The 27919-nt window shown below is 56.8% G+C and overlaps 1 protein-coding gene across 4 annotated transcripts; it reads left to right on the forward strand.

Annotated features, from left to right (window-relative positions):
- The first annotated feature begins 318 nt into the window (after positions 1–318).
- Apc2 (APC regulator of WNT signaling pathway 2) lies at positions 319–27817 on the forward strand. 4 transcript variants are annotated; one of them, XM_070008582.1, is made up of 15 exons: positions 319–399; positions 7450–7608; positions 7744–7834; positions 7942–8122; positions 9319–9427; positions 9508–9624; positions 9930–10007; positions 10220–10318; positions 11321–11711; positions 12195–12290; positions 16274–16413; positions 16796–16873; positions 17007–17123; positions 17795–18009; positions 19932–27817. In XM_070008582.1, exons 1-15 carry the CDS (start codon positions 346–348, stop codon positions 24958–24960), a joined length of 6954 nt encoding a protein of 2317 aa, XP_069864683.1. In that variant the 5' UTR covers positions 319–345; the 3' UTR covers positions 24961–27817. The 4 variants fall into 4 exon arrangements, with proteins under 4 accessions (XP_069864683.1, XP_069864684.1, XP_069864686.1 ...); XM_070008583.1 differs by having other exon boundaries at positions 9511–9624; XM_070008585.1 differs by lacking the exon at positions 319–399 and adding an exon at positions 3733–3808.
- Positions 27818–27919: the final 102 nt, after the last annotated feature.

Here is a 27919-nt window from a genome sequence, read left to right on the forward strand (position 1 = left end):
GGGTGGCGCCTCCCTCTGCCCTCCTAAACCTCTCCTCGCCTCGGAGGGCCCGCCCTGTCCCTCTGGGCCCCCATCCTGGGGTGAGCCCCTCTCCACTCTGTAGGGGCTCCGCCCATCCCACCAGACCCGTGCTCCATGTCAGTCCTCTCACCTTCCATTCTTAGGGTGCTGCAAAACCAAGCCCCCCCACCTCCAGACCGATTCCTGATTGCTGCCCTCTCGTCCTACCCGCCCCCCCCGCCCCCGCCCCCGCCCCGCCCCTCCGTTACGCAGGCGCAAAGCGCCCAGCCCCCACCCCTGCGGCCGAGGGGCGGGGCGCGCGCTGTCCGAGGCGGCCGCGGCTCCATGGGGCTCCTGGGGCTTCTGAGCCTGCTACACTCTGCCTTCTTCGGGGACCAGGTAGGGCGCGGGGGTCTTAACCACGGGCAAGGGGCCTGCCCTGGGCGTGATCAGAGTGGGGAATGGACGTCGAGGACTATGGCCTCCCCGGGGCGAGGGGAGCACCGAGGATTGACAGGTCCGGGGGTCTTGCGCAGTCGCCTTGGAGACGGTTGTCACGGAAACCACCGAAGGGTGTTTGCGCAAGGATAGGAGCCCCTCCCCTGCGCCGCAAAGACCCCCCTCTCCCAGTTGTGCGCAGGCTCAAGCGCCGTGCGCCGCGCCTCGGAGGGAGACCCTCGGCTCCCTCCCCATTGTGCTGAGCTTGAGCACGAGGGCCTGCGACCGGGTCGCGGAGAGCGAAAGCTCTGCACCGCCGAGGGTGGGGCGCTTGGCCACGCCCTGGGCCTCTAGTCCTCAGTTTCCCTCTCTGGATACTGAGCTAGGACCCAGGGCCACACGTTTGCCAGTGTTGACATGCATAATCTCAATCTCTCCCAGTGCCTGCCCAGTTATTGTTCTGAGCCCTGTGGTATAACAATCCTCATTTAAGGAGAAACTGAGGCCAGAGTGCAGCAAGGAACCCAAGGTCACACGACTGTAGCTTGAGCATGGGCTGGGGCAATGGAGGCTTCCATTCAGGGCCAGCCCCAGGAGCTGGGGAGCTGTCCATGGTGCTGATAGCCATGACTCTGCCTGCTCACGCAGGGGAAACTGAGGCCCACCATTGTGGTCTGGGATCAGGATGCAGATAGACGGATCCACCTCCCTCGCAGGCCTTCCCTCCCATCAGGGTCATGTCCTGTCACCCAGCTTAGTCCAGAGCTATCACCATGCTGGGTATGATAATCTGGAGTCTGAACCTTCCTCTACCCCCCACTTGACATCTAATAGGGTTTGTCCCATTTTCACCTCAGTCTCTGGCATGGAGGAGAGTCTGGAAGTGAGCAGGGTATCAAACGGATATGATGAGACCTAATGACCCCTGCTATTCCTGGAGCTGAGAGTAGGGGTCCCAAAGTGAGTTCCAGCCAAGTGATAGAACTTCTCAACCCAGCAGCCTGAGGGGATAGGGAGAGATCCCAGAGATTGTGCAATGGCATAGGTCCTCTTGCCCACTAGAGAATGGATCTGGAGTCCTTGGAGACACTGGGGGTTCCTGAGGCTCTTGGGTTCCTGTGTGCAGTGATGCCTGAGTTGTTGTAGCGCAGGGATCTGTAGCATCAAGATGGTGTTATCAGAAATATTCTAAAAGTTGGAGGCAAGAGCATCTTGCCTTGGGATTCCAGCCTCCATAACTGCCTCAGCCTGGAGACCCTCAGCATTCCAGCTCTGGGCACACCCAGCAGGGTGAGGCAGTCTCTGATTGAATGTCTGGGTGGGGCACAAACATGACTCCAGCAACTAGCGCTGAGATTCAAGTCCCATTTTCCTCCATGTGTACCAGGATGGGACTGGCCATTGGACCTCCAAGCCTCTGTCTGAGAGGAATGGGGCAAAGGATTGTGACATCTGGTATTGAACAGGAGAGCTAGGACTTCGTTCCAATGCAGAGTCAAGGATTATCCAACCAATACCTGCCCCTCATGAACTGAATTGGAAACCCAGGCCACAGACAGAGAGGGGGAAGAGGGAGAGAGGAGGGGGGAAGAGAGAGAGAAAGAGAGAGAGTGGGAGGCAAGCACAAGGTCACATAGGAAAATGGGAGGTTGAGTTGAAGCCAGGACCCTGGGCTGTGTACTCTGCCCAATCCCAGCCTTTTCCTGGGCTCCTCAGTGCTCTGTGAGACCCCCCAAAGTAACCATCCCTGCTATCAATCCTTAATGGCTTGTCCCTTAATGTCCAGTCCCAGTGCCCCCCTACCTCATGGCTTCACCAGACACTCACATGTACTGAGCCAGCACTGACTTGTCCTCAACCTGGAATCCCTTTTCCCCCTCCCAATCCCTTCTGTGGACTCAGACTCATGTTCTCTTTTCAGGGCATCTGTGCAAGAAGCCCCTCAAACTCCATTACATGCCCTCCCCAAAGCCAACAAGCTAATATAGCTGTGTCCAGCTCTAAAAGCTCCTGGAAACAGCTGCAATTGAGTCCTACTGGCCCCTGGCACTGCTGGTCATAGCACAGGACTCAGAGGCGTAATACCCCCAACAGAAAGCAGCATCAATACTCAGATGCCATTGCCCACTGTGCCTCCCCGGTCTTGGACCTTCCCAACCTGGCTGTCATTCCCACAGCTCCTCTGCTTTCCCAGAAGGACCAGAGGCTTGTGATTTTCCTTGGGCTTCCAGCAAAAGAAAAGACAAAGGCAGGTTCCAAATGCTTGTGTTCTAATGCTGACCACTGCCTTTTCATCTTCTGAACCCTTTTGGAACCTGGGGGACATTGTGCCAAAGCTGCAAATTTAAGCTCTGGGTGTTAAACCCTCAAGTGGCCCCCAGGGACCCATCGGGATCAGGAACAGCTGACAACAGACTCCTGGGACTCTTGGCCCCTCCCTCCTTTGGCTTCCCTTTTGTGAGGGGGAATTAAGTATGAGAGAAGGGGCGTAGAGATTGAGAGTGACAGAGATTGAGAGACAGACTGATGGGAAGATGCAGGGGCAGTCCCAGAAGATGGTAGGCTGAGACTCTGGTGCTGTGTGGAGACAGGGAGAAATGGGGAAGAGTCCTCAGGCATTCTCCTGCCTGCCTGCCCATCCCCCATCTCGCTCCCTGGAGTTCCAGCCTGGATCCCCCCCCCCCCCCCAGGCTGGTGTGCTGCTCTAACACATCCACACAAAGCTGGGGGCTGGAGTCGTGAAGGAGTTGACTGGCCTGGCTGCTATCCCTGCCCTGGGACAGTCCCCCCACCCCCACCCCCACCAAGATTCTGATGTAATATCCAAGATTTGGTGTTTTACTAAACATCAATGGATGCAGGTGGGAGGTTCGGAGGCCCTTTGGCCCTGTGATGGGAGGGAAATACATAGGGTCCTCGTCCTCCAGTGGTCCCTTCCTTTGGAAGGGATTCGCCCACCCCTCTCTTTTTTCCCCTCCCCCCACCCTCCTTCGCACCCCATAGTCCCTGACCTGAAGCCCAGACCCTGATGCCCCGCGCCGCCACCGGTCCCCGCCCGGGGCCCGCCATTGGCTGTTGCCATGGCACCAGCCCTTCTTCCCGCACCTCCATTGGCTGCCGCTTCTGCATCCTGCATCCCGCATCCTCCCCCGCTCACGGTGGTCTCGTCCAGGGCCGGGAGCGGCAGCGCCGCCTGGCCAGGCCTGGATCTGGCTTTGTCCGCTCGGAAGTCCCTCCTGCCTGCACTGCCGAGACCCTGGAGCGCGCCCCCAGCGGCCAGGGGCCGGGATTCGGGCTGGGCCCTGGGAGCTGAGCGCCGGGAGGAGGCCCCAGCGGGGGCGCCCCAGCCAGCTCAGCTGCAAGTAAGCAGGTGCGTTTTCCCCTTCGCATTAAGGTCTCCATCCCTTTCTCGAACCCGTTTATCCAGGGAAGAAGCTGGAAGGGAAATTGAGTCCCAGTGAGGTGGGAACTCGTGTCACCGCAGCCATCCTGTGCACACACCCACTTATGGGGTTGGGTGAGTCTTATACAGCAGGCTGCTGTGGGCCCTGGTGGTATTTCTGCTTTGCTCTGGATATCAGTATCTCTCTCTGTAAAGAGAGGGTTTGAATTAAAGGCAGAGATGGGCCCATTTGGGCCTGATGTTCCATACCTTACTGGCCTCCCCTGCTCAGTCAGAACCACTGCCAGATACTGGTTCTTTTCTTTTCTCGATCTGCCAAAGAGGACCTAAGGAGGCCACCTGATGCAACATGGGGGGTGAAGGGACAGGGAAGGGGGCTTCCTGGAGGAAGTTACCAAGTGTGGAATGACAGGTGACCTGTATGGGAAAAGGCCTGAGGGAAGAGAGCAGCTAATTTCCTGGTGAATCTATTTATATGGGAGAGTCAGACCTTCTGGGGACACTGGAAAGACATAAGAGGGACAGGATCTGACTTGTGACTTTTTTTGTGGGGGGAGGATACTTTTCCTGGGGCTTGAACTCAGAGCCTGGATGCTATGCCTCAGTGTTTTTGTTCAAGGCTGGTGCTCTACCACTTGAGCCACACCTCCACTTCTAGCTTTTTGCTGGCTAACTGGAGATAAGGCTCATGGACTCCATGCCTGGACTGCTTTAAATCATGATCCTTAAAGCTCAGCCTCCTGAATAGCTAGGATTACAGGTGTGAACCACCAGCACTGACTGTCTTGTGACTTTCAAAGCTCCCTCTGGCTGTGCGTGAGTGAGTCTAGAAAGAGAAAGGTTAAAAGTGCTCTGGGGGAAAGGTGTGCCATAGATTCAGGTCCTTCATGGAGTGGGTGTGAAGTCAGGGGACACCAGGCTACAATGAGAGGGAGTACTCATGACAGGCTCAGTGGGGTTAAGAAAGCAGGTGTGACCATCGATATGAGGAGAGTGTAGGCGTTGGACCCTCAGCCTGGCCCATGTAAGAAAAGTTATGTGGGCCAACTTGGGGGGAGGGGAATAATATCCTAGGTCAAGGGCCTGGGAGGGCTGAGTGTGTGGAGAGGGAGGGATATGTGTGGGGTTTGATCCAAACTGTTTCCCTGTAGCTGGGCACAGACAGCAGAGTGGCTGGAACCAGACCCCAATCTTGATCCCAGCAGAGACCTGGGGTGAAGTGTGTGGTAATTGTGCCTGTGCCTGTGTGTGTGTGTGTGTGTGTGTGTGTGTGTGTGGTGCTTGAACTCTAGGCCTGGGAGCTGTCCCTGTGCTTCTTTTGCTCAAGGCTAGCACTCTACCACTTGAGCCACAGCTCTACTTCTGGCTCTTTTGGTAAATTGGAGATAAAAGTTTAATGAGGGGTTGGGAAAGTGGCTCAGTGGTTGAATGCTTGCCTAGCATGCATGAAGCCCTGGGTTCAATTCCCCAGTACCACATAAACAGAAAAAGACGGAAGTGGCACTGTGGCTCAAGATAGAATGCTAGCTTTGAGCAAAAAAAGCTCAAGGATAGTACCCAGGTCCTGAGTTCAAGCCCCATGACTGGCCAAAAAAAAGAAAAAGTTTAATCAAATTGGAAGCTAGTGATTCATGCTGGCAATCCTAACTACTCAGGAGGCTGAGATGTGAGGATCACAGTTTAAAGCCACCCAAGGCAGAAAAGCTTTTGAGACTTATCTCCAATTGACCACTAGAAAATCAAAAGTGGTGCTGTGGCACGAAGTGGTAGAGCACTAGCCTGAGCAAAGAGTTCAGGGAGAGTGTCACAACCTTGAGTTCAAGCCTAATGACCAAAAAAAACTGTCATGAACTTTCCCACCCAGACTGGCTTTGAGCCCCAATTCTCAGATCTCAGCCTCCTGAGTAGCTAGAATTACAATTATGAGCCACCAGTGCCTGGATGGGGTGCATTTCTTTTGTGTATTCTGAGCTTGAACTCAGGGCCATAGATTTTTTTTTTCCTCAAGGATGTTTACCACTTGAGCCACAGTTCCACTTCCATGTTTTTGCTGATTAATTGGAGATCAGAGTCTTACAGACTTTTCTAACTGGATGGCTTTGACCCAGGATCCTCAAATTTTAGGCTACTGATATAGCTACAATTACAGGGGTGAGCTTGAGGGGGTGGATCTTGTCTTGTCTCCACTACTTGCCCTTCTGAGCAGCTCTGGAGACAAAATGTGGGTTCCCATCATGCCTTCCACTTCCTTTTATTTGGTCTGTTCTCCCTTGGACATCACTTTCTCCCCCCTGGGAACAGCCTATTAATGGTCCCAAAATTTAGGACCGATGAGGAAAAAGCCAGTGGACACAGCCAAACACATTAGGTCCTATGAACAAATTAGGGATAGCCTGGCCCTATTTCCCTACCTAGGACTGAGTTCCCATCCCTCCTCCAGTTTAGCTGTGTCCTTGGTGACAGCAGGGTGGATGGGGGCCTCTGGGATAGGAGGAGAAGGGTAACAAATGAGCAAGGGAATGGATATGCTTGGCCAGTGGGGGATGGAGTTGAAGGACAGTCTTCCCACCCCGTGGACAGGTAGGTCTGATTTGGGGAAGGAGTTCAGGCTGGCAAGGGGAGGGGTTCCTGAGGAGGAGTTGGCAGAAAGACTGAAATGCTATTGGTGAGCCTCAGACAAAGGCGGAAGGAGGGGAGTGCATGCTGATGGAAGGGAACAAAGAAGGAAGGGAAATCATTGGGGGAGAGATCAGGATGGCTCTGGCAGGAGGGCCAAGCTGAGTAAGGACGCACTAGCCAGCTGGACAGAAGGAGACTGGACCCAAGCAAAAAAAAAAAAAAAAAAAAGGCACAAAGAAGCAGGAGGCAGTGGCAGAGTGGAGGAGGGTCGGATGGAGGAGGCATGAAAACTGGCACGGGCTGGCTGAAAGCTGACCAGAAAGTGCTGGGCTGGGAAGGTAGCTACGTTGGACTTAGATGGAAGGAGAATGAGGCAGCAGAGGGTCCTTGGCTCACATCCTTGGGGTGACCATGGAGCTCAGATCAATCTGTCCTGCTGTCTGATTGCCAGAGACTCCCTTGTCACCTACTTATGGCTCCCTTTGGCTTTGTTGGCTGTCAGTGTTCTTATTGCCTGTCAACTGAGCTAGCTAGTGATCTGTCCACCTAGCCTCTCTAGCTATCTGCCTCTGGACAGGCTCCAGAGGATGGGCCCTGTCTACCTGTCTGTTTCCCATTCTGGCTGTGACTCAGTGTGGTGGCCTTTGGTTGGCTAGTCCATCTCCTAGTTTAAACTGCCAACTGCTCAGATGTACATCTGTCCCTCTGCCTGGCTGTCAGGATGGGTATCTGTGAGCTTGGCAGGGAGGAGCTGACTTGAGCATTCCCTGTCTGGACACCCGTGCAATAGCACTGTCTCTGACTCCCATTGCTGCTGTGTATGTTTATCACTCCATCTGTCTCACTGTCTGTCCCCACATCCCTGGGCCCTGCCTGGAGTGGCCCATGTCAGCCACTTCTGCTTGGAATGGGTAGGAGGGCTGGTGCTTGGGTTTGGCCAACCCCCTCCAAACCCTACATTGAGTCCTCTGGCCCTGCAACTCTCCCAGACACTCCAGGAGCTGAAGATGACGAGCTCAGTGGCATCTTACGAGCAACTGGTGAGGCAGGTGGAGGCACTGAAAGCGGAGAATAGCCATCTGAGGCAGGAGCTTCGTGACAACTCGAGCCACCTGTCCAAGCTGGAGACAGAGACCTCAGGCATGAAGGTAGGGGCTGGAGAGAGAACATGGGCCCGGTCACAGGTAAAAGGGCCAGGAATAAGCGCGGAGCTCTGGGAACCTCATGCAGGTGGACCCAGGTAAGCTGAGATACCCAAGGTTTTGTTTCCTGCTCTGCTACAGGAAGTGCTAAAGCATCTACAGGGCAAACTGGAGCAGGAGGCCCGCGTGCTGGTGTCCTCTGGGCAGACAGAGGTGCTGGAGCAGCTGAAAGGTGAGGGGTCCACAGGGCCACAGCTCCCCCCAGCCCCCAGAGAACTGGGAGCCTGAGGGTCAGGCAGAGCACTGACCTTCCTCGACCTGGCCCTCTCGCTTATCCAGCCCTCCAGATGGACATCAGTAGTCTGTACAACCTCAAGTTTCAGCCACCCGCCCTTGGCCCGGAGCCTGTCGCCCGGACCCCAGAGGAAAGTCCAGTCCACGGCTCTGGACCCTCCAAAGACAGCTTTGGAGAGTTGAGTCGGGCTACCATCCGGCTGCTGGAGGAACTGGACCGGGAGAGGTGAGAGGGCGTGGGAATGAGACCGGTCTGGCCACCGTATAACTCGGCCCATAGCACCCTCTGCCCTCCGATAGGTCCACCAGCGTGTGACCACGCCCACCGCACAAGCCATACCCTCCTTAGCTCTGCTTTTGCGGGCGCCCCTTTTCCACAGTTCTCCTGGAGGACAAAGAGGATAGGGGCATTTCTGGCAGAGGAAAGGCTCCAGGGGTCCCCCGACAGGCAGGCGTCTCTAGGGACAGAGCTGTGGACAATGCCAAGGCTCAGAATCAGGCCTAGAGCCAGAGGGGCTCAAAGCAGCCTTTGTAGAAAGAAGGACTTGGACCAAGAAATCTGGGCCCAGGGCCAGCAGAAAGAGGAAGAGCCATGGACTCAGTGAAGCTCGCCTGGGTTTTGTGAGGTCAAATGGGGCAATTCAAGAGCAGCCTGGAGTCCTGGTGCCCAGGAGTCATGTCTGTAATCCTAGCTGCTCAGGAGGCTGAGATCTGAGAATGAGTTTGAAGCCAACCCAGACAAGAGAAGCCCTCAATGAGACTCTTATCTCTAATTCGCGAGGAAAAAGTGGAGATTGTGGCTCAAGTGGTAGAGTGCCAGCCTTGAATGAAAAAAGCCAAGCAAGAATGCAAGTCCCTGAGTTCAAGGCCAAGTACCAGCACCAAAAACAAAACCACAACAAAACTCACCAAGCAGCCTGGCAGTCTGTATTCTACTATGTAATTTTAGGCCAGTCCCCAAAGCCCTTCTAGCCTCAGACTTCCACATTGTAAACCGTGAAGACTTTTTTTCTTTCTTTCTTTCTTTTTTTTTTTTTAAATCAGAGGCTCACTATATAGCTCAGATTGGCATTGAATTCATAACCTTCCTGCCTAAATTTCATGAGCACTGGGATTACAGGATTTTGAACAGGGCCACCCAGAGCCTGTAGTCTTCCTGTGTAAACTAGAGGGAGATTTGCAAGCATTAGAGAGGTGGTAAGGAGATGAACAGCCCAGAGAATGTTTGTTTCTCCAGTAACCCAAATTTACAAAAGAATCACTTTCTCTCCTTTCAATTCATTTTTTGCAACACACACAGTTAACCCCAGCACTTAATCCCGCTCCAATGCAGCCAAGGAGAGACATTGCCATTCTGTCCCCTTCCCCCCCACCCTCCACAATTTGCCTCCCCTCCTCTGATTTGCTCCTCCCTCCCTCCAGGTGTTTTCTGTTGAGTGAAATTGAGAAAGAAGAGAAAGAGAAGCTCTGGTATTATTCACAGTTGCAAGGCCTGTCCAAGCGTCTGGATGAGCTGCCCCATGTAGAGACGGTGAGCAGTCTGACCAGGAATGGGCGGTGGGTGGGCCTTAGTTCCAGCTCCCCTCACCGCAGCCTGTCCCACCTTCCCAGCAGTTCTCGATGCAGATGGACTTGATCCGGCAGCAGCTGGAGTTCGAAGCTCAGCACATCCGCTCTCTGATGGAAGAGCGTTTTGGCACCTCAGACGAGATGGTACAACGTGCGCAGGTGTGGTGCCGGTGGGGGCTGGGGTGGGCGGGGCCACCCGCCAGGGAACCTATAAGCTAGGAGTCTCCGGTGGGCGAGCAAATCCAGGGGCAGGAGCTTCGGAGGGCGGGGTCTTTGCTCGGGGGCGGAGTCAGGGGCGGGGCCACGCAAAGAAAGCAGAAGAGCCCGGGGCGTGGTCAAACCAGAAAGGAGGCGGGGTTCGGATCAGGGGGCGGGTCCATAACGGGGAGAAGCCGGAGCCAGGGCGGGGCTAGCCAGGGTCAGCCTAGCCTGAGCTGCTCCCACCACGGTTTTCTCCTGTGCAGATCCGAGCTTCACGTCTGGAGCAGATTGACAAAGAGCTGCTTGAGGCGCAGGACCGGGTGCAGCAGACCGAGCCCCAGGTACCAGCAGGGGTTCAGCCAAGGCTCCAGTGGGATAATGGGGTTCCAGCAGCGCGCCGGGTCAGGGAAGGGAGCCCCAGTCACTACCCAGGGCACAGGAATTGGTCTGCGGCCCCACCCATACCATTCTGGGGAGCAGCTGGCCTCAACAGTTTAGTGCTCTCTATGGGGTTTAACCAGAGTGAACCCCCAGGCCTGGGCTCTTCCTGCAGGCCCTGCTGGCAGTGAAGCCGGTTTCAGTGGAGGAGGACCCAGAGGCAGAAGTCCCCACGCACCCTGAGGATGGAACCCCTCAGCCTGGCAACAGCAAGGTGAGGGGGGACAGCCAGAGGATGAGCTGCCTGTGCGGCTAGGGTGAGGCGGGCCCAGCATCCCTCCCCAATTCCATCCATCCCTGGCTCAGGAAGGCTACCCTGGAATAGGGCTGGCTGTGAGGTTGTGGCCAGCATGTGGACTGACACCTTGTTCAGGTGGACCAGGTACCATCTTTTGTGTGTGTGTGTGTTGGGCCTGCCTGGAGCCTGAACTCAGGGCCTGGGCGCTGTCCCTTAGCTGTTCTGCTCAAGGTTAGCACTCTAACTCTTGAGCCACAGCTCCACTTCTGGCTCTTTGGAGATAGAGTGTCACAGACTTTCCTGCCTGGGCTAGCTTTGAACTTCAATCCTCAGATTGCAGCCTCTTGAAGAGCTGTGATTACAGATGTGAACCCCCAGCACTCAGCAGGATGTCATCCTTTATGGGGTTCACTCTAGACATCTCTTTTAAGCTCATGAATGTGGGAGGGAGCTGTAGTACCAGAGTAGGCACTTGGCCATCACATTTGGCATTTCCCTAGTTTATTTTTTATTTTATTTTGTTTTTGTTGGTCGTGGGGCTTGAACTCTGGGCTTGGGCGCTGTCTTTGTGCTCTTCAGCTCAAGGCGAGCGCTCTACCGCTTGAGCTACAGCACCATTTCCGGTTTTCTAGCAGTTTATTGGAGATAAGAGTCTCACGAACTTTCCTGCCCAGGCTGGCTTTGGACTGCAATCCTCAGATCTCAGCCTCCTGAGTAGCTAGGATTACAGGCATGAGCCGTCGGCCCCCGGCTTCCCTAGTTTATGTGTATTCCAGATATCTCTCATCCAAACTCCAGTGGTGCTTGTGGTTGTCCTAGAATTGGGGGTGGGGTGTCTGAGCAAGCTATGTCTCTGGACTGCAGTCCCAGGATCTCAACCTCTTTGGGGGAAGTTATCAGGTGTATGGGGTAGGCTATCCTGGTTGAGATGGATGGGGGAGTAGGCCCCCATCCTGCCCCTGCCCCATGTCTCAACAGGTGGAAGTGGTCTTCTGGCTGCTGTCCATGTTGGCCACCCGTGACCAGGAAGACACTGCACGTACCTTACTGGCCATGTCCAGCTCGCCTGAAAGCTGCGTGGCTATGCGTCGATCAGGCTGCCTTCCGCTGCTGCTTCAGATTCTCCATGGCACTGAGGCAGGCGCAGGAGGTCGCACGGGGACACCAGGGGCTCCAGGAGCGAAGGATGCCCGCATGCGTGCCAACGCAGCCCTGCACAACATCGTCTTCTCACAGCCTGACCAAGGCCTAGCACGCAAGGAGATGCGTGTCCTACACGTGCTGGAGCAGATCCGGGCCTACTGTGAGACCTGCTGGGACTGGCTTCAGGCCCGGGACAGTGGGCCTGAGGGAAGCGGCACTGGCTGTGGTAAGTGTGCACAGGGCCTGTGTACCATGGGACAAGGGAACATCATGGACTCCCACTGTCTCTGTGGGGTGTCCTCATGGTGTCCTCGCTAGTACCTCATGGTGTCGGTACTAGAGCTTGAACTTGGGGCCTGGGCGCTGCCCCTTAGCTTTTTCACTCAAAGTGAGCAGTCTCCCACTTGAGGCACACCTCTGCTTTCAGCTTTTTGCTGGATAACTGGAGATATCTCACAGACTTTCCTGCCTGGGCTAGCTTTGCACCATGATCCTCAGATTTTAGCCTCCCAAGTAGCTAAGATTACAGGTGGGAGCCACTGCCACCTGGCAAAGGCAGTGGAGAGCTAAGTGCACAGAATCTGCTGCTCTGAGAGTGCCCAGCAGGAGGCGCTTTCTGAAGCTCTGGTGCTGGAGAGATGGGGACTTTTGGGATTCCCTGGGGATGTTTCCCCGGAGTGGGACTCTGACCTGGTTCCCTTCTCCACAGTCCCTGTCCCCATTGAGCCTCAGATTTGCCAGGCCACCTGTGCTGTGATGAAACTGTCCTTTGATGAGGAATACCGGCGTGCTATGAATGAGCTAGGTAAGTATCCTCCCAAGCCCCTGCCTTCCAGGGCTCCTCATCTAGCTTCTTAACTGCCTACCACATTTACCCTTCAACTGCTTGGGAAGATGCTGCATAAACTGTGTGTGTGTGTGTGTGTGTGTGTGTGTGTGTGTGTGTGTGTGTGTGTGTGTGTGTGTGTGTGTGTGTGTGTGTGTGTGTGTGTGTGTGTGTGTGTGTGTGTGTGTGTGTCCTAGAGAGAGACAGTGCTTCCCTGGGGTCTTACAGCATTTGAACCCTATTTCTATGAGCTGCTCTTTGTTATGCTGTCCAGCTCATTTAGTCTAAAGCATGTGGGGCTTGTGCTCAGGGAACGTTTTCAGCTGGACTTGTTCCAGTGCTCAGGAAAGGGGAGTGGACAGAATACAAGGGCAAAAGTTAAAAAAAACAAATCCAAGCCAGGCACTGATGGCTCATACCTGTAATCCTAGATACTCATGAGGTTGAGATTTGAGGATTGCAGCTCAAAGCCAGACCAAACACGAAAGTCCAGACTCTTAGCTCCAGTTAATCACCAAAAACAGCTGGAAGTGGAGCTCAAGTGGTACTGTGCTAGCAAAAAAGCTCAGGGACAGGGCCCAGGCTCTGAATTTAAGCCCCAGTCCTGGCACATACACACACGAAAGATTTACTACACAGAATCAGAGCAGGTGGTGAAGTTGGATTGTGTGTGTGTGTGTGTGTGTGTGTGTGTGTGTGTGTGTACAAGTACACAATCATAAGGAGGGTAACCAGCACAAGAAAAAACATGAAATCAAGAGGCTCAAGGGGTTTGGCTCAGTTCTGGAGGACATGCCTACCACACCTTCCCCACGCTGATCCCATGTTCATCCCAGCATTACAAGAACAACAGAAAGGAATGGAAACCTGAGCAGGGATTGCCAGTGGCTGGGAAACCTGTCAACCTGCGGTCCCATTATGCTTTATTTACCTCACATGACACAGATGCATTTTATTAAGACTCTCATTGGCCAGGCTGGCAGAAAAAAGGCTGAAGCTGAGAGTAGTACTGCAGTAAAAGTTTATTTTGTGCTAATCATAGGGTCTGAACTCAGGGTCTGAGTGCTGTCCCTAAGCTTTTTTTGGGGGGTGGGGGTCAGTTGTGGGGCTTGAACACAGGGCTTGGGCGCTGTTCCTGAGCTTTTTTGCTCAAGGCTAGTGCTCTAGCACTTTTTTTTTTTTGGTCGGTTGTGGGGCCTGAACTCTGGGCCTGGGCACTGTCCCTCAGCTCTTCAGCTCCAGGCTAGTGCTCTACCACTTGATCCACAGTGTCATTTCAGGCTTTTTCTGCTTATGTGATGCTGAGGAATCGAACCCAGAGCCTCATGCATGCAAGGCAAGCACTCTACCACTGAGCCACCTTCCCAGCACTTTGAACCATAGTTCCACTTCCAGTTTTTGAGTGGTCAATTGGAGATAAGAGTCTCACAGACTTTCCTGCCTGGGCTGGCTTTGAACTGGGATCCTCAGATCTCAGCCTCCTGAGTAGCTAGGGTGACAGGCGTGAGCCGTTGGTGCCCAGCTATGGGTTTTTAATTCAGGACCTTGTATTTGCTACGCAGGTGCTCTGCCACTTGAGCAGCGTTTCGCTTCAGTTTTATTTCTCCTATTTACTCTTAGGTGATCTTATTTAGTCTTCCTGTGAAGCTGGCATGACAGGCTTTCATTACCCCATCTAGCCTTTTATTTTTGTCTTGGCTAGCCTTGAACTGCAATCCTCCAGATGTCCCCTTCCCAAGGAGCTAGGATTACTTACCTGGACCTCATTTTGAGAAGTTTGGATATGTGGTCTTTACTGACCACCTATCCTGAGAAAGGTCAAACCTGCTTCTGCCACCTCTGCTAAGCAGGGAAGCACTTTGCTTAGGTTGCAAATTCTCTCCATCTCACATGCACACCATGTGCATGCACTACTTTAAAAACATTTTATGGGGGCTGGGAACCTGGTTTTAGTGGTAGAGTACTTGCTTAGTATGCATGAAGCCCTGGGTTCAATTCCTTAGTACCACATAAACAGAAAAAGCCGGAAAAGGCGCTGTGGCTCAGGTGGTAGAGTAGTAGCCTTGAGCAAAAGAAGCTCAGGGACAGTGCCCAGGCCCTGAGTTCAAGCCCTAGGACTGGCAAAAAAAAAAACCCAAAACAATAATATATATAAAATAAAGGTGATATTCAGAGGGGTTACTGTTTCATAAGTCTATTATTGAGTAGATTTTTTTTCTTTTTTCTTTTTTGCTTCATCCTGGAGCTTGAACTCAGAGCCTGGCTGCTATCCCTGATCTCTTTGTGCTCAAGCTAGGCAGGCGCTCTTCTGGCTTTTTCTTAGGAGTTTACTGGAGATAGGAGTCTAATAGACTTTTTTTGTTGTTGTTGTGGGGCTTGAACTCTGGGCCTGGAAGCTATCCATGCGCTTCAGCTCAAGGCAAGCTCTCTTATCACTTGAGCCACAGCACCACTTCTAGTTTTCTGGTGGTTAATTGCAGGTAAGAGTCTCACAGACTTTCCTGCCCTGGCTGGCTTTGAACCTCGATCCTCAGATCTCAGCCTCCTGAGTAGGATTATAGGCATGAGCCACTGGCACCCAGCTCACAGACTTTTCTGCCCAGGCTGGCTTTAAACCACGATCCTTAGATTTCAGCCTGTTGAGTAGCTAGGATTACAACTGTAAGCTACCAGTGTCTGGCTTACATTTCTTTCTGGGATAATATCACCCCTTCCTTCACTTTGTTCACTCTTCCACCCTCCATTTCTGTATTCCCTCCTCTATCCTCCCTAGAATGACCAAAACCAAACAAACAAAAACAAAAGCCACAACACCATCACCACCACCAACAAAAAAGCCCTTGTCACATGCATTATCGAGTGTGTGCTGGCATTCCGGCTTGAAATCAGGGCCTCCCATTCTCACTTAGTGTTTAATTTTAATTTTTTAATGTTATTACAAAGGTGATGTACAAAGGTCACAGCAGCTTCTGCTTCTTCTCCTCCTCCTTTTTTTTTTTTTTTTTTTTTTTTTGCCAGTCCTCGGCTTGAGCTCAGGGCCCAGGCATTGTCCCTGAGCTGCTTTTTTTGTTGTTGTTGGTCATGGGGTTTGAACTCTGGACTTCGGTGCTGTCCTTGTGCTCTTCAGAGCGCTCTACCGCTTGAGCCACAGCGCCACTTCCCATTTTCTAGTGCTTTATTGGAGATCAGAGTCTCACAGCGTTTCCTGCCCGGGCTAACTTTGAACTGTCCTCAGATCTCAGCCTCCTGAGTAGCTAGGCGTGAGCCACCGGCACCCGGTTGTCCCTGAGCTTCTTTTGCTCAAAGCTAGCGCTTTTGCCACTTAAACCACAGCACCACTTCTGGCTTTTTGTTGGTTCATTGGAGATAAGAGTCCTATGGACTTTCCTGTCCTACCTGGCTTCAAACAGTGATCCTCAGATCTCAGCCTCCTGAGTACCTAGGATTATAGGCATGAGCCATCAGCACCAGGCTCACTTAGCATTTTTGCTCAAGGATGGCACTCTACAGCTGGAGCCACAGCTCTACTTTTGGCTTTTTGCTAATTGGAGAGAAGGTTTTCATAAACTTTGCTGCCTAGGCTGGCATAGAGCCATGGTCTTCAGATCTCAGCCTCTTGAGAATCTACAATTACAGTTGTGAGCCACTAGTGCCCAACACATTCACTCTTTTGTAAGATTAAAAACCGTCCTTTGCCTGACCAGTGCAGTGTGGGTATGATGATAGCCCATGAGTAGATCTGAGCTCTGTAGATAGACTTGTCCTGTGGACACAGCTCTCTGCCTAGTGGTCCAGGAAACTGCAGTCTCTCAGGGAAGCCAGAGCCTGGCCAGACAGGACAAGAAAGCCATCGCTTATGCTAAGTCCCAGAGGGTGGAGCCAGAGTGCCTGGAGCGGAGGGGATAAGGAAGATGAGCGGCAGGAAGTTCTGAGCTGTGTGCAACCTTGCGCGGTCTCCTCAGGTGGGCTGCAGGCCGTGGCAGAGCTACTTCAGGTAGACTACGAGATGCACAAGATGACCCGAGACCCACTTAACCTCGCCCTACGCCGCTACGCTGGCATGACCCTCACCAACCTCACCTTTGGAGATGTTGCCAACAAGGTACCCAGGGAGAGAGGCCCATCGGCCTCATCCCAGCCTGCACATGGCCATGAGAGGCGGAGACAGAGACGGGCATATTCCCAATGTATAGATAGGTGGACTGAGGCCAAGGGAGGGCTGGGGCTGTGCCGGGCTCCCTTGGCCAGGCTGGTGCCCTCTCAGCGGCCCCCTGCTGCCTCCTAGGAGATGGCCTTTGCCACAGAGTGGAGTCCCCCGGGCTGGAAGAGTATCTACATCTGTCTGAGCCTCACCTGAACAACAGCGTCACGTCCCCCCTCGGCAGGGAGGCTCAGGGGGTCTGGGCCTAGAAGGAGGGAGGCGAGACTCTCCCATGGTCCCTGCCACCTGCTGTGTTTGTGACTGTCTGTGTGGCTCCCAACAGGCTGCACTGTGTGCTCGTCGGGGCTGCATGGAGGCCATGGTGGCCCAGCTGGCCTCTGAGAGTGAGGAGCTGCACCAGGTACTGCTTCTGCCATGGGTGATCCTCCTCCCTTGTCTCTTGTCCACCACTCTCTGGGGCTGATAGCGGGGGGGTGAGGGGCTGCCATGAAGCCAGACACTGGGTCCACTATGGCTGTCCTCCCCCTGCCCAGGTGGTATCCAGCATCCTCCGAAATCTATCATGGAGGGCAGACATGAACAGCAAGAAGGTGCTGAGAGAGGTCGGAAGCATGACGGCCCTGATGCAGTGTGTCCTGAGGGCCTCCAAGGTGGGCACGAGCGGGGCTGGGGGCGAGGCAGAGGAGCCCCCACAGCTGCGCAGTGCATTCCCTTTCTTTAGGGGAATCAAGGGGGAGTGGCTTAGCCATTGCTCTAGCCCTATGATAGATTTTATGTTATTTATTTATTGCCAGTACTGAGATTTGAACTCAGAGTCTGGACACAGTCCCTTGAGCTTTCTCACTCAAGGCTGGCACTCTACCACTTAAGCCACATCTTCACCTCCAGCTTTATGCTGATTCCTTGGAAATAAGAGTCTCATGGATTTTGTTTGCACAGGCTTTGGGGGTCCGGTTGTGGGGCCTAAACTCTGGGCCTGGGCGCTGTCCCTCAGCTCTTCAGCTCAAGGCTAGCGCTCTACCACTTGAGCCACAGCGCCACTTCCAGCTTTTTTCTTTTTGCTTATGTGGTGCTGAGGAATGGAACCCAGGGCCTCAGGCATGCAAGGCAAGCGCTCTACCACTGAGCCACCTTCCCAGCCCCTTTGCACAGGCTTTGACCCACAATCCTCCCATCAAGGTTTACAGGTGTGAACCACCAGTGCTCAGTGATGTTATGGTTCTTACTGGTATTGGAAAAATTGTGTGAGCCTCTCTCCCAGCGGGTGCTGGGCTGGCTGGAGTGGAGGCCATGTGACACCATCCCGTCTGTCCATGTACAGGAGTCCACCCTGAAGAGCGTGCTGAGTGCCTTGTGGAACCTGTCGGCCCACAGCACGGAGAACAAGGCAGCCATCTGCCAGGTAGACGGTGCCCTGGGCTTCCTGGTGAGCACACTGACCTACCGCTGCCAGGGCAACTCCCTGGCAGTCATCGAGAGTGGAGGGGGCATCCTGCGCAATGTATCCAGTCTCATCGCCACCCGTGAAGACTACAGGTCAGACTGGGCCCCCCACAGCGAGGCTGCACAGCCAAGGCAGGGGGACAGATGTATTCTGGGCTGGGCTGGGAACTTCTGCTTACTGTCATCCTCTCAAGAGGATTCCTCCTTTGCTCCCTTGGAATTTTTCACTAGGATTCTGTTTATAATACAGCATAGACTAAGATGTCTATTACTATTTATTATTGTCTGGGCTCATCCCTTAGCTTTTTCACTCAAGGTTGATGCTCTACCACTTGAGCCACAGCTCCACTTCCAGCTTTTTGCTAGGAGATAAGAGTCTTTAGGTAGCATGAGCCATCAGTGTCCAGGAATGTTATCTCTTTTTGTGTGTGTGTATCAGTCTTAGAACTTGAACTCAGGGCCTGGGCACTGTGCATGAGCTTCTTTTGCTCAAGGACATTTCTCTACCACTTTAGACACATCCTCATTTCTGGCTTTTTTTGGTAGTCTATTGAAGATAAGAGTCTTCTGAGCCGGGCACTGGTGGCTCAGGCCTGTAATCCTAGCTACTCAAGAGGATGAGATCTGAGGATGTGGTTCAAAGCCAGCCCAGGCCAATAAACCACTCAGAAAACCAGAAGTGGCGCTGTGCCTCAAGTGGTAGAGTGCTTGCCTTGAGCTGAAGAGCTGAGGGACAGTGTTCAGGCCCAGAGTTCAAGCCCCATGACCGCCCCCTCCCCCTAAAAAAAGGCTGGGAAGGTGGTTCAGTGGTAGAGTGCTTGCCTCAGCACCACATAAACAAAAAAAGCTGGAAGTGGCGCTGTGGCTCAAGTAGTAGAGTGCTAGCCTTGAGCTGAAGAGCTGAGGGACAGCGCCCAGAGTAAAAGCCCCATGACCAAACAAAACAAAACAAACCAAACAATAACAACAACAACAGTCTCCTAGACTTTCCTGTCCAGGCTGGCTTTGAACCTCCATACTCAGATCTCAGCCTCCTGAGTAGCTAGGATTATAGGTTTGAGTCATGGGCACCTGGCTAATATTATCTATTAAAAAATAAAGGACTGGGAAGATGGCTCAGTGGTAAAGTGCTTGCTTTGCATGCATGAGGCCCTAGGTTTGATTCCTCAACACCACATAAGTAGAAAAAGCCAGAAGTGGTGCTGTGGTTCAAGTGGTAGAGTGCTAGCCTTGAGCTGAAGAACTGAGGGACAGCGCCCAGGCCTAGAGTTCAGGCCCCATGACCAACACACACATACAAAAAATAATAAAATAAAATTTAGGCCAGGCACTAGTGGTTGGCTCATGTCTACAATCCTAACTATTAATCTAAGATCTGAAGATCATGGTTCAAAGCCATGATCAAAGGCCGTGAGAGACTCTTTTTTTTTTTTTTTTTTTTTGGGGTCCGGTTGTGGGGCCTGAACTTTGGGCCTGGGCACTGTCCCCCAGCTCTTCAGCTCAAGGCTAGAGCTCTACCATTTGAGCCACAGTGCCACTTCCGGCTTTTCTCTTTTTGCTTATGTGGTGCTGAGGAATGGAACCCAGGGCCTCAGGCATGCAAGGCAAGCGCTCTACCACTAAGCCACCTTCCCAGCCCCCCCATCCCCTCCCCCCATGAGAGACTCTTATCTCCAATAGACCACTCAGAAAACTGAAAGTAGTGCTATGGCTCAAGTGGTAGAGTGCTTGCCTTGAGCTGAAGAGCTGAGCCACAGCACCCAGGTCCAGAGTTCAAGCACCATAACCGACAGAAAAATAAACAAATAAATTCAATTTTAGTGTATCTCATGCAATACATGCGATAGACATATACTAAAAGTGATGCATGTTTCTTGAAACTCAGACCTTTCCCAATGTCTCCATGTCTATTTGCTAGAAGCTAGTTACTTTAGACCTGGTGTGGTCTGGTAGGGCTTCCCAGGGAGGGGTGGGGTGAGTTGAGGGCGGCAGCTGACCGTCTGTGTGTCCTACAGGCAGGTACTCCGAGACCACAACTGCCTGCAGACGCTGCTACAGCACCTGACCTCACACAGCCTGACCATCGTGAGCAACGCCTGCGGCACCCTGTGGAACCTTTCTGCCCGCAGCCCCCGGGATCAGGAGCTGCTGTGGGACCTGGGGGCTGTGGGCATGCTCCGCAACCTGGTACACTCCAAGCACAAGATGATCGCCATGGGCAGTGCAGCTGCCCTGCGCAACCTGCTGGCCCATCGGCCTGCCAAGTACCAGGCGGCAGCCACAGCTGTCTCCCCGGGTACGTGCATGCCCAGTCTGTACGTGAGGAAGCAGCGAGCACTAGAGGCTGAGCTGGACACCCGACATTTGGCACAGGCACTTGGCCACCTGGAGAAACAGGGCCTACCTGAGCCTGAGCCGGAAGCCACCTCTAAAAAGCCGCTTCCGCCCCTGCGCCACCTGGATGGGCTGGCCCAGGACTATGCCTCGGACTCGGGCTGCTTCGATGACGATGATGCACCATCGCTGGCCGCCGCCACGGCAGAACCTGCCAGCCCTGCGGTGCTGTCTTTGTTTCTGGGTAGCAACTTCCTGCAGGGCCAGGCACTGGCTCGGACCCCACCCACCCGTCTTGGTGGCCTGGAAGCTGAGAAGGAGGCTAGCGGGGAGGCAGCCGTGGCAGCCAAGGCCAAAGCCAAGCTGGCACTGGCGGTGGCACGAATTGACCGTTTGGTGGAGGACATCTCTGCCCTACACACCTCATCGGATGACAGCTTCAGCCTCAGCTCAGGGGATCCTGGACAAGAAGCACCAAGGGAAGGCCGAGCCCAGTCCTGTTCTCCATGCCGGGGCCCTGAGGGTGGGCGGCGGGAGTCCAGTGGCCGGGCCCACCCTCTGCTGAGGCTGAAGGCGGCCCATGCCAGCCTCTCCAATGACAGCCTCAACAGCGGCAGCACCAGTGATGGATACTGCCCAAGGGAGCACATGCGGCCCTGCCCGCTCGCCTCACTGGCCGAACACCGCGAGGACCCACTGCGCGGCCAGGCACGACCCAGCCGGCTGGACCTGGACCTGTCTGGCAGCAAGATGGAGCCACCTGCCCCGGACACCGCGGCTGTCACGGATGCCCATGTGCGCACCATCAAGCTGTCACCCACCTACCAGCACGTGCCACTGCTTGATGGCACTGCCACTGTGGGCACACGGCCCCTTGCTGGCCTTGGAGCCTCCTCAGGGGCCCGGAAACAGGCCTGGATGCCTGCAGACACTCTGAACAAGGCACCCGAGAAGCTGGCGGCTGCCCCGCTGCCTGTGGCCAGCAAGGTCCTTCAGAAGTTGGTGGCCCAGGATGGGCCACTGTCCCTCTCCCGCTGTAGCTCTCTGTCCTCACTGTCCTCCACTGGCCAAGCTGGCCCCAGTGAGGGTGGCCACTTGGATGACAGTGACTCTTCACTGGAGGGGCTGGAGGAGACTGGCCCTGGAGAGGTGGAACTGGATGGGGCATGGAGAGGTCCCGGTTCCACCTCACTGCCAGTGGCCATCCCCGCACCCCGTCGGGGCTGCAGCCGGGGCCTTGGCCTGGAGGATGCCACACCATCCAGTTCGTCGGAAAACTGTGTGCAAGAGACACCTCTGGTGCTGAGCCGCTGCAGCTCGGTAAGCTCGCTGGGCAGTTTCGAGAGTCCATCCATTGCCAGCTCCATTCCCAGTGACCCATGCAGCGGGCTGGGCAGTGGCACGGTCAGCCCCAGCGAGCTGCCTGACAGTCCTGGGCAGACCATGCCGCCCAGTCGCAGCAAGACACCGCCAGCCCCAGCAGGCCAGCCTGAGACCAGCCAGTTCAGCCTGCAGTGGGAGAGCTACGTGAAGCGTTTCCTGGACATAGCTGACTGCCGCGAGCGCTGCCAGCCGCCGTGCGAGCTGGACGCAGGCAGCGTGCGCTTCACTGTGGAGAAGCCGGATGAGAACTTCTCCTGCGCCTCCAGCCTCAGTGCGCTGGCCCTGCACGAGCTCTACGTGCAGCAGGATGTGGAGCTGCGCCTGCAGCCACCCGCGTGCCCAGAGCGCACAGGGGGCGGGGGGGCGGGGCACCGCCGTCGGGAGGAGGCTGGGGGCCGCCTCAAAGGTCCTGTGGCCACTGGCTCTCGTACCCGCAAGGCCGCAGACAAGGAACTGGAGCTGCTGCGTGAATGCTTGGGGGCCGCTGTGCCCGCTCAACTCCGAAAGGTGGCCTCGGCACTGGTGCCTGGCCACCGGGCTCTGCCTGTACCCGTCTACATGCTGGTACCTGCCCCCGCCCAGGACGACTCGGGCAGTGACTCGGCCGAGGGCACACCCGTCAACTTCTCGAGTGCTGCCTCGCTCAGTGATGAGACGCTGCAGGGACCCCCCCGGGAGCAGCCCAGTGGGCTGGCAGACAGGAAAAAACCCACAGGCCGCACAGCCCCTGCCAGGCAGGCCCCCGGACACCGGCCGAAGGCAGGGGGTGCTGGCAAGAGCACAGAGCAGGCCCGGGGGGCTGCGCGGAACCGGGTAGCGCTGGAGCTGCCCCTTAGCCGTCCCTCGAGCGCGCGCTCGGAGAAGGAGGCCTCACGCCAGGGCAAGACCCGTGGGGACGGGGCGCTGCAGTCACTGTGTCTCACCACCCCCACCGAGGAGGCCGTGTACTGCTTCTACGACTCTGATGACGAGCCCCCAGTCACAGTGCCACCGCCACGGCGGCCATCCGCCATTCCCAGGGCCCTGAAGCGAGATCCAACCACAGGCAGAAAGGAGGCCCAGGCCCCTCCCCAGGCCACCCCAGCGGTGGTGCCACTCACCAGGGCTCAGCCCAGGCTCATTGTGGACGAGACTCCACCGTGCTACTCCTTGACCTCCTCGGCCAGCTCCCTCAGCGAGCCGGAGCCATCCGAACGGCCACCAAGCCGTCCAGGAGGCCGGGAGCCAGCGGTCACCAAGGATCCAGGCCCAGGTGGCGGACAGGACAGCTCTCCTAGCCCACGGGCAGAAGAGGAGCTACTGCGGAGATGCATTGGCTCAGCCATGCCTAGGCGGCGGCCCCAGACACTGGCATCCAGGCGTCGCAAGCCCCGAGTTGCCAGGCCGAACATAAGGGCGGCAGAGATGCCCCGGGAGTGCCGTGAAGAGGTAGCGGGCCTGGATCCAGCTTCTGACCTGGACAGTGTTGAGTGGCAAGCTATCCAGGAGGGTGCCAACTCTATCGTCACCTGGTTACACCAGGCAGCGGCGGCAGCCACCATGGAGGCCTCTTCGGAGTCAGACTCGATCCTGTCTCTGGTGTCAGGGCTGTCCAATGTCTCCACTCTGCAGCCCTCCAAGCACAGAAAGGGACGGCCACTGGGGGCTCGAGCCGAGGGAGGCGGTGCCCGGCGGCCAGAGAAACGGGGCACAGCCTCAGCCCAAAGTAGTGACAGTCCCTGCTCACCTGGAGCTGTTGAGAAGCCACGTGGCTCTCAGAAAGCAGCATCCAGAGAGCCTACCGTGCTGCGGGGCCGGACAGTGATCTACATGCCCAGTTCAGGTCCCCGGACCCAGCCCAAAGGTGTCCCTGTGCCCCGCACCACACTGAGAAAGATGGGGGCTTCTGGTCCCACACAGCCAGAAGTTCCAGCCAAGACTCCCAGCCCTGGGCAGCAGCGATCTCGAAGCCTGCACCGACCGGGCAAGATCTCAGAGTTGGCAGCCCTGCGCCATGCCCCCAGGAGTGCTACACCCCCTGCCCGCCTGGCCAAGACCCCATCCTCCAGTTCCTCCCAGACTTCTCCTGCCTCCCAGCCCCTGCCTAGGAAGTCCCCCCTGGCCACCCCATCGGCCGGTCCCCTGCCCGGCCCGGGAGCCTCCCCAGTGCCCAAGACACCGGCTCGGGCTCTCCTGGCCAAGCAGCACAAGACACAGAAGTCACCTGTGCGGATCCCGTTCATGCAGAGGCCTGCCAGGCGAGGTCCACCGCCACTGGCCAGGTCGGCCCCAGAGCAGAGCCCCAGGGGCCGAGCAGGGCCCGAGGGGAGCCCCGGGGCCCGTGGGGGTCGCCTGGGCCTGGTCCGCATGGCCTCGGCCCGCTCCAGCGGCAGCGAGTCCTCCGATCGCTCGGGCTTCCGGCGGCAGCTGACCTTCATCAAGGAGTCGCCAGGCCTGCTGCGCCGCCGCCGCTCCGAGCTGTCCTCCGTGGAGTCCGCGGCCTCGGCCTCCCCGGGCGCCTCGCCGCGCCGCGGCCGGCCCGCGGGGCCCGCGCTCCCCGCCGTCTTCCTCTGCTCCTCCCGCTGCGACGAGCTCCGGGCGTCCCCGCGACAGTCCCCGGCTCCCCAGCGGCCCCCCGGGGCAGCGGCGGCGGCGGCCCTGGCCCGGCCGGGCCCGCGGGCGCCCCGGCGCACCAGCTCCGAGAGCCCGTCCCGCCTGCCGGTACGCGCGGCCGCCGCGCCGCCGCCCGAGGCCGTCAAGCGCTACGCCTCGCTGCCGCACATCAGCGTGGCCCGGCGGCGGGACGGCGGCCCCGCGCCCGCGGGCCCGCGCCGGAGCAGCGACGGGGAGGCCCGGCCGCTGCCCAGGGTGTCCGCGCCGCCGCCGCCGCCGCCGCCGCCGGGCACCACGTGGAGGCGCATCCGCGACGAGGACGTCCCGCACATCCTGCGCAGCACGCTGCCCGCCTCCGCCCTGCCGCTGCGCGGCGCCTCCCCCGAGGAGCGCAAGACCAGCGACGCCGTGGTCCAGACCGAGGAGCTGGCGGCCCCCAAGACCAACTCCAGCACGTCCCCCAGCCTGGAGGCGCCGCCCGGCGTTGTCCCGGCCGCGGCCCCGGCCCGCGCCCCCGCCGCGCCGGGCCCCGCCAAGCCGCCCGCCTCCGCCGCCCCGGCCCACGAGGGCGCGGGCGGCTTCCCCGCCAGCCGGCACGGCTCCCCCAGCCGCGCCGCCCGCGTCCCCCCCTTCAACTACGTGCCCAGCCCCATGGCCGCCGCCGCCCCGGCCGCCCGCGACTCCGCCGGGGAGAAGCCCCCGGCCGCCGCGGCCCCCGCCGGCCTCCTGGAATAGCGGCTCAAGCCGGCCTTCTGGAACAGTCTTGCCCTGGGGCCCAGTCCGGGCTGCCCGATGGGCCTGCACCACAGAGGCTCTGAGGAGGCCGCGCAGGGGCCCTCGGAGCCTCCGTCCCAGCCTCCCCTTAGCGCACGACCCTGTGGGCTCCGAGGGAAGCCGGCTGCGGGGCCCCGGCCGCAGGGCTGGGTGGGGAGCGGGCCGGCAGAGGGCGCCGGGCGGCGCCTGCCAGCTGGGGCCTTGGCATCTGCTGTGCAGCGCCAAGCCTGCAATTACGGCACTCGGTAATTTGTTAATGACTGCCTGGCTGGGTTTGTTTGTATTCTCAGCTTGGGGAGTAGCGGGTGAGGGGTGTGGCTGAGAGGGACAGGAGGGCGGCCCTGCCCACACAGCCTCACAGGGAGCCGAGAGTCAGTCACCCTAGAGGTTGCCAAAGTGGGGGAGAGGGCTGTCTGATCAGGGGCCCAGGCCTTTTGCATCTCTTGGGGGAAAGACGGGGGGGAACAGGCAGGTGATGCAGTCAACAGAGAGGGGGGGCTTAGTGTGGACGCTGGAAGCTTGCTGACCCCTTATCCCCGTGGTCAGGGACCCTACTGCCATCCTGGAGAAGGAGCTGACCACCAGCCCACTTGGGCCCTGGGGGTAAGTGGAGTCAGGGCAACAGGGCCCAGCTATGGTGGAAGGGAAGGAAGTTATGAGTCCCCATATCAAAGCCCCAGAGGGACCAGGGCACCCAGGCCCACCCTGTAGGGAGATGGTCAGCTTCTGGGACTTATGCGGATGGCTGCTACACTGCTGACTGTGTTCTTTTCTATGTCCTGCTCTCTCTCTCTCTCTCTCTCTCTCTCCCTTACATTTTGTCAGCCATTTTTTAGTTTAACTTTTTGGCAGGGCTTGAACTCAGGGCCTGGACGCTGTCCTGAGCTTTGGCTCAAGGCTAGTGCTCTACCACTTTGAGCCACTGCTCCACATCTGGTTTTCTGGTGATTAATTGGAAATGAGTTTCATAGGTTTTTCTGCCTGGGCTGGCTTCAAACTGTCAGCCTCCTGTGTAACTAGAGTACAGGTATGAGCTACCGCACCGGCCCGTCCTGCTCATTTATGATGCATAAAGCTTGGACATCTAGGCTGAACTGCCTCCTGTACCGAGCCCCCAGCTGGAGCCTGGAGTCAAAGCGGGGATCTGGGACCTGGCAGGAGGCCTGGGGTGGAGGCCAGATGTGTCAGAGGAGACGGACAGGACCTGGGGTCTCTTGAGAGCCAGATCTTAAGGGCCTTGGGAGGTCTCTGTGTTGGTTCTTGGAGCTGTGTTCCACTTCAGCCAAGAGGAAATTCCTGCAGAAAGAGCTGACGACCTCTTTCCTCCAGGATTCCAGCTCTGGGAAGAAGCTGGTTGACACACAGATCTGAAGAGAGCATTTCATTCCTGAGGTCCAATGGATGTCCTTCTGGGAAAAGGGAAGTGATTTTGAGATGCAGTGGAAGGCCCTCGGCAGTGCCAGTCTCTCCCCAGTCCTGTTGGGATGAGGAGCTGGCCTGGACTATGGGATCCTAGAGAGCAGTGCGAAAGGAGAGACCCCAGATTCCTGTCACACCCACAGCCGCATCACACCCCAACCCAAGCCAACAAGCAGGACGACTGTCGTGTAGTTCCTGGTGACAGCGCTGGTGGCAGGCACCAATTCTCACAGTCGGCGTTCCTCCAGACAAGGCTGCTGGCCCACGGCTAACCAGCAGGAAGGGATGAGAATGAGTCTCAGAAGGACTTCCTCTTCCTCGCCAGACACCACGAGCTGGCCCCCGGAGCCCAGCTTCCCTCTGGAGTCTCAAATCTGAGGCTGCTGGGGCCTTGCTTGCTCTCAACCAGCTGCACCCCCCAAAAATGGCCTGGTGCTAGGGAAATGGTGGCAGATGGACCCACTGCAGGCCATGGATCAAAGTACGAGGTACAACCCTGGGCCCGGCCTCCCCTACCATGCACTGTGAGACCTTGGGCAGTGCTCTCGCTGCTCTGTGCCTCAGTTTCCCCATGTGGGCCATGGGGAGAAGTCAGAGCTACCTCTCGGAGGGGTGGACAGAGTAGCTGCTGTGCTGTGTGTCTATGCTGCTCACGACCTCCCCAGGGGGCGCAGCCCCCACCAACACCAGTAAATAAGGGGCCGTCTCCTGCTGGACCAGGTCCAGGGGCCATTTTTGCCTTTACCGCCTCCCTCCCCCCAGAGAGGGTTCAGCCTCAAGGCATCAGTAGAGCCGTGGGAGGCTAGCCCGCCCAGGAGAGCGGTTTAAGAGCGACAGGCTGCACGTGGACACTCCATTAGAGGTCAGAGCTGTGGACACAGACGCTGTCCCCGGTTCCCAAGCCCTGATCTCCCTGCCAAACACTGCAGCCGGCCCCAAAACTGAGGACTTGCCGCCACAGGACCAGGAAGTGGGGGTCTGATGTCCCGACTTATGATGACTCCATGTTTCCCCTATCACATCTTCCTCTCCTGCTGACCTGACCCGTGCCCACCACCCCTACAGCTCCCGCCCTCCCGGGTCTCTGCAGTGTTCAACAGTCATGTAAATAGTCCCAGCTCCTTCCACACCCGCCCTCTAATGTACAGCCATTTGTCTGGTGGAAAGATGACACCCAATCTGGCGTCTGGCTTTTTGTGCACCTTTAATAAACCAAGCTATGGCATTGCCCATGCTGTCCACTGTCCCACGGTCAGGGCTTTCCATCCCCACCATGGCTGCCGCAACCGCGGGTCCAGTGCTGGTCAAGGAAACCTTGTTGAAGGCATCTCAGGCCAGATCTGAGTCTACTCAGGGACGAGGCCCTGTGGGGTCAGCATATGTCCACTTGGTCCCAAGAAGGAGCTAGGAGGAAAGACAGCTCTTCAGTGTGGTGACGCCACCTTGGTGGGCTGTGTGCCGGCCCTTGGCGGCTGGTGCCAGTGTAGACAGCAGGGACTCT

The sequence above is a fragment of the Dipodomys merriami genome, unplaced genomic scaffold (assembly GCF_024711535.1).
Source record: "Dipodomys merriami isolate MVZ:Mamm:240054 unplaced genomic scaffold, mDipMer1.0.p SCAF_70, whole genome shotgun sequence".
NCBI classification, from domain to species: domain Eukaryota; kingdom Metazoa; phylum Chordata; class Mammalia; order Rodentia; family Heteromyidae; genus Dipodomys; species Dipodomys merriami.

Bases quoted from the DNA above. Each gene is read 5' to 3' on its own strand.
- Apc2 (XM_070008582.1), top strand. From the start codon at position 346: ATGGGGCTCCTGGGGCTTCTGAGCCTGCTACACTCTGCCTTCTTCGGG. The intron at 7,609-7,743 runs GTAGGGGCTGGA...GCTCTGCTACAG, and splicing joins CAGAGACCTCAGGCATGAAG to GAAGTGCTAAAGCATCTACA. The intron at 10,319-11,320 runs GTGAGGGGGGAC...ATGTCTCAACAG, and splicing joins CTCAGCCTGGCAACAGCAAG to GTGGAAGTGGTCTTCTGGCT.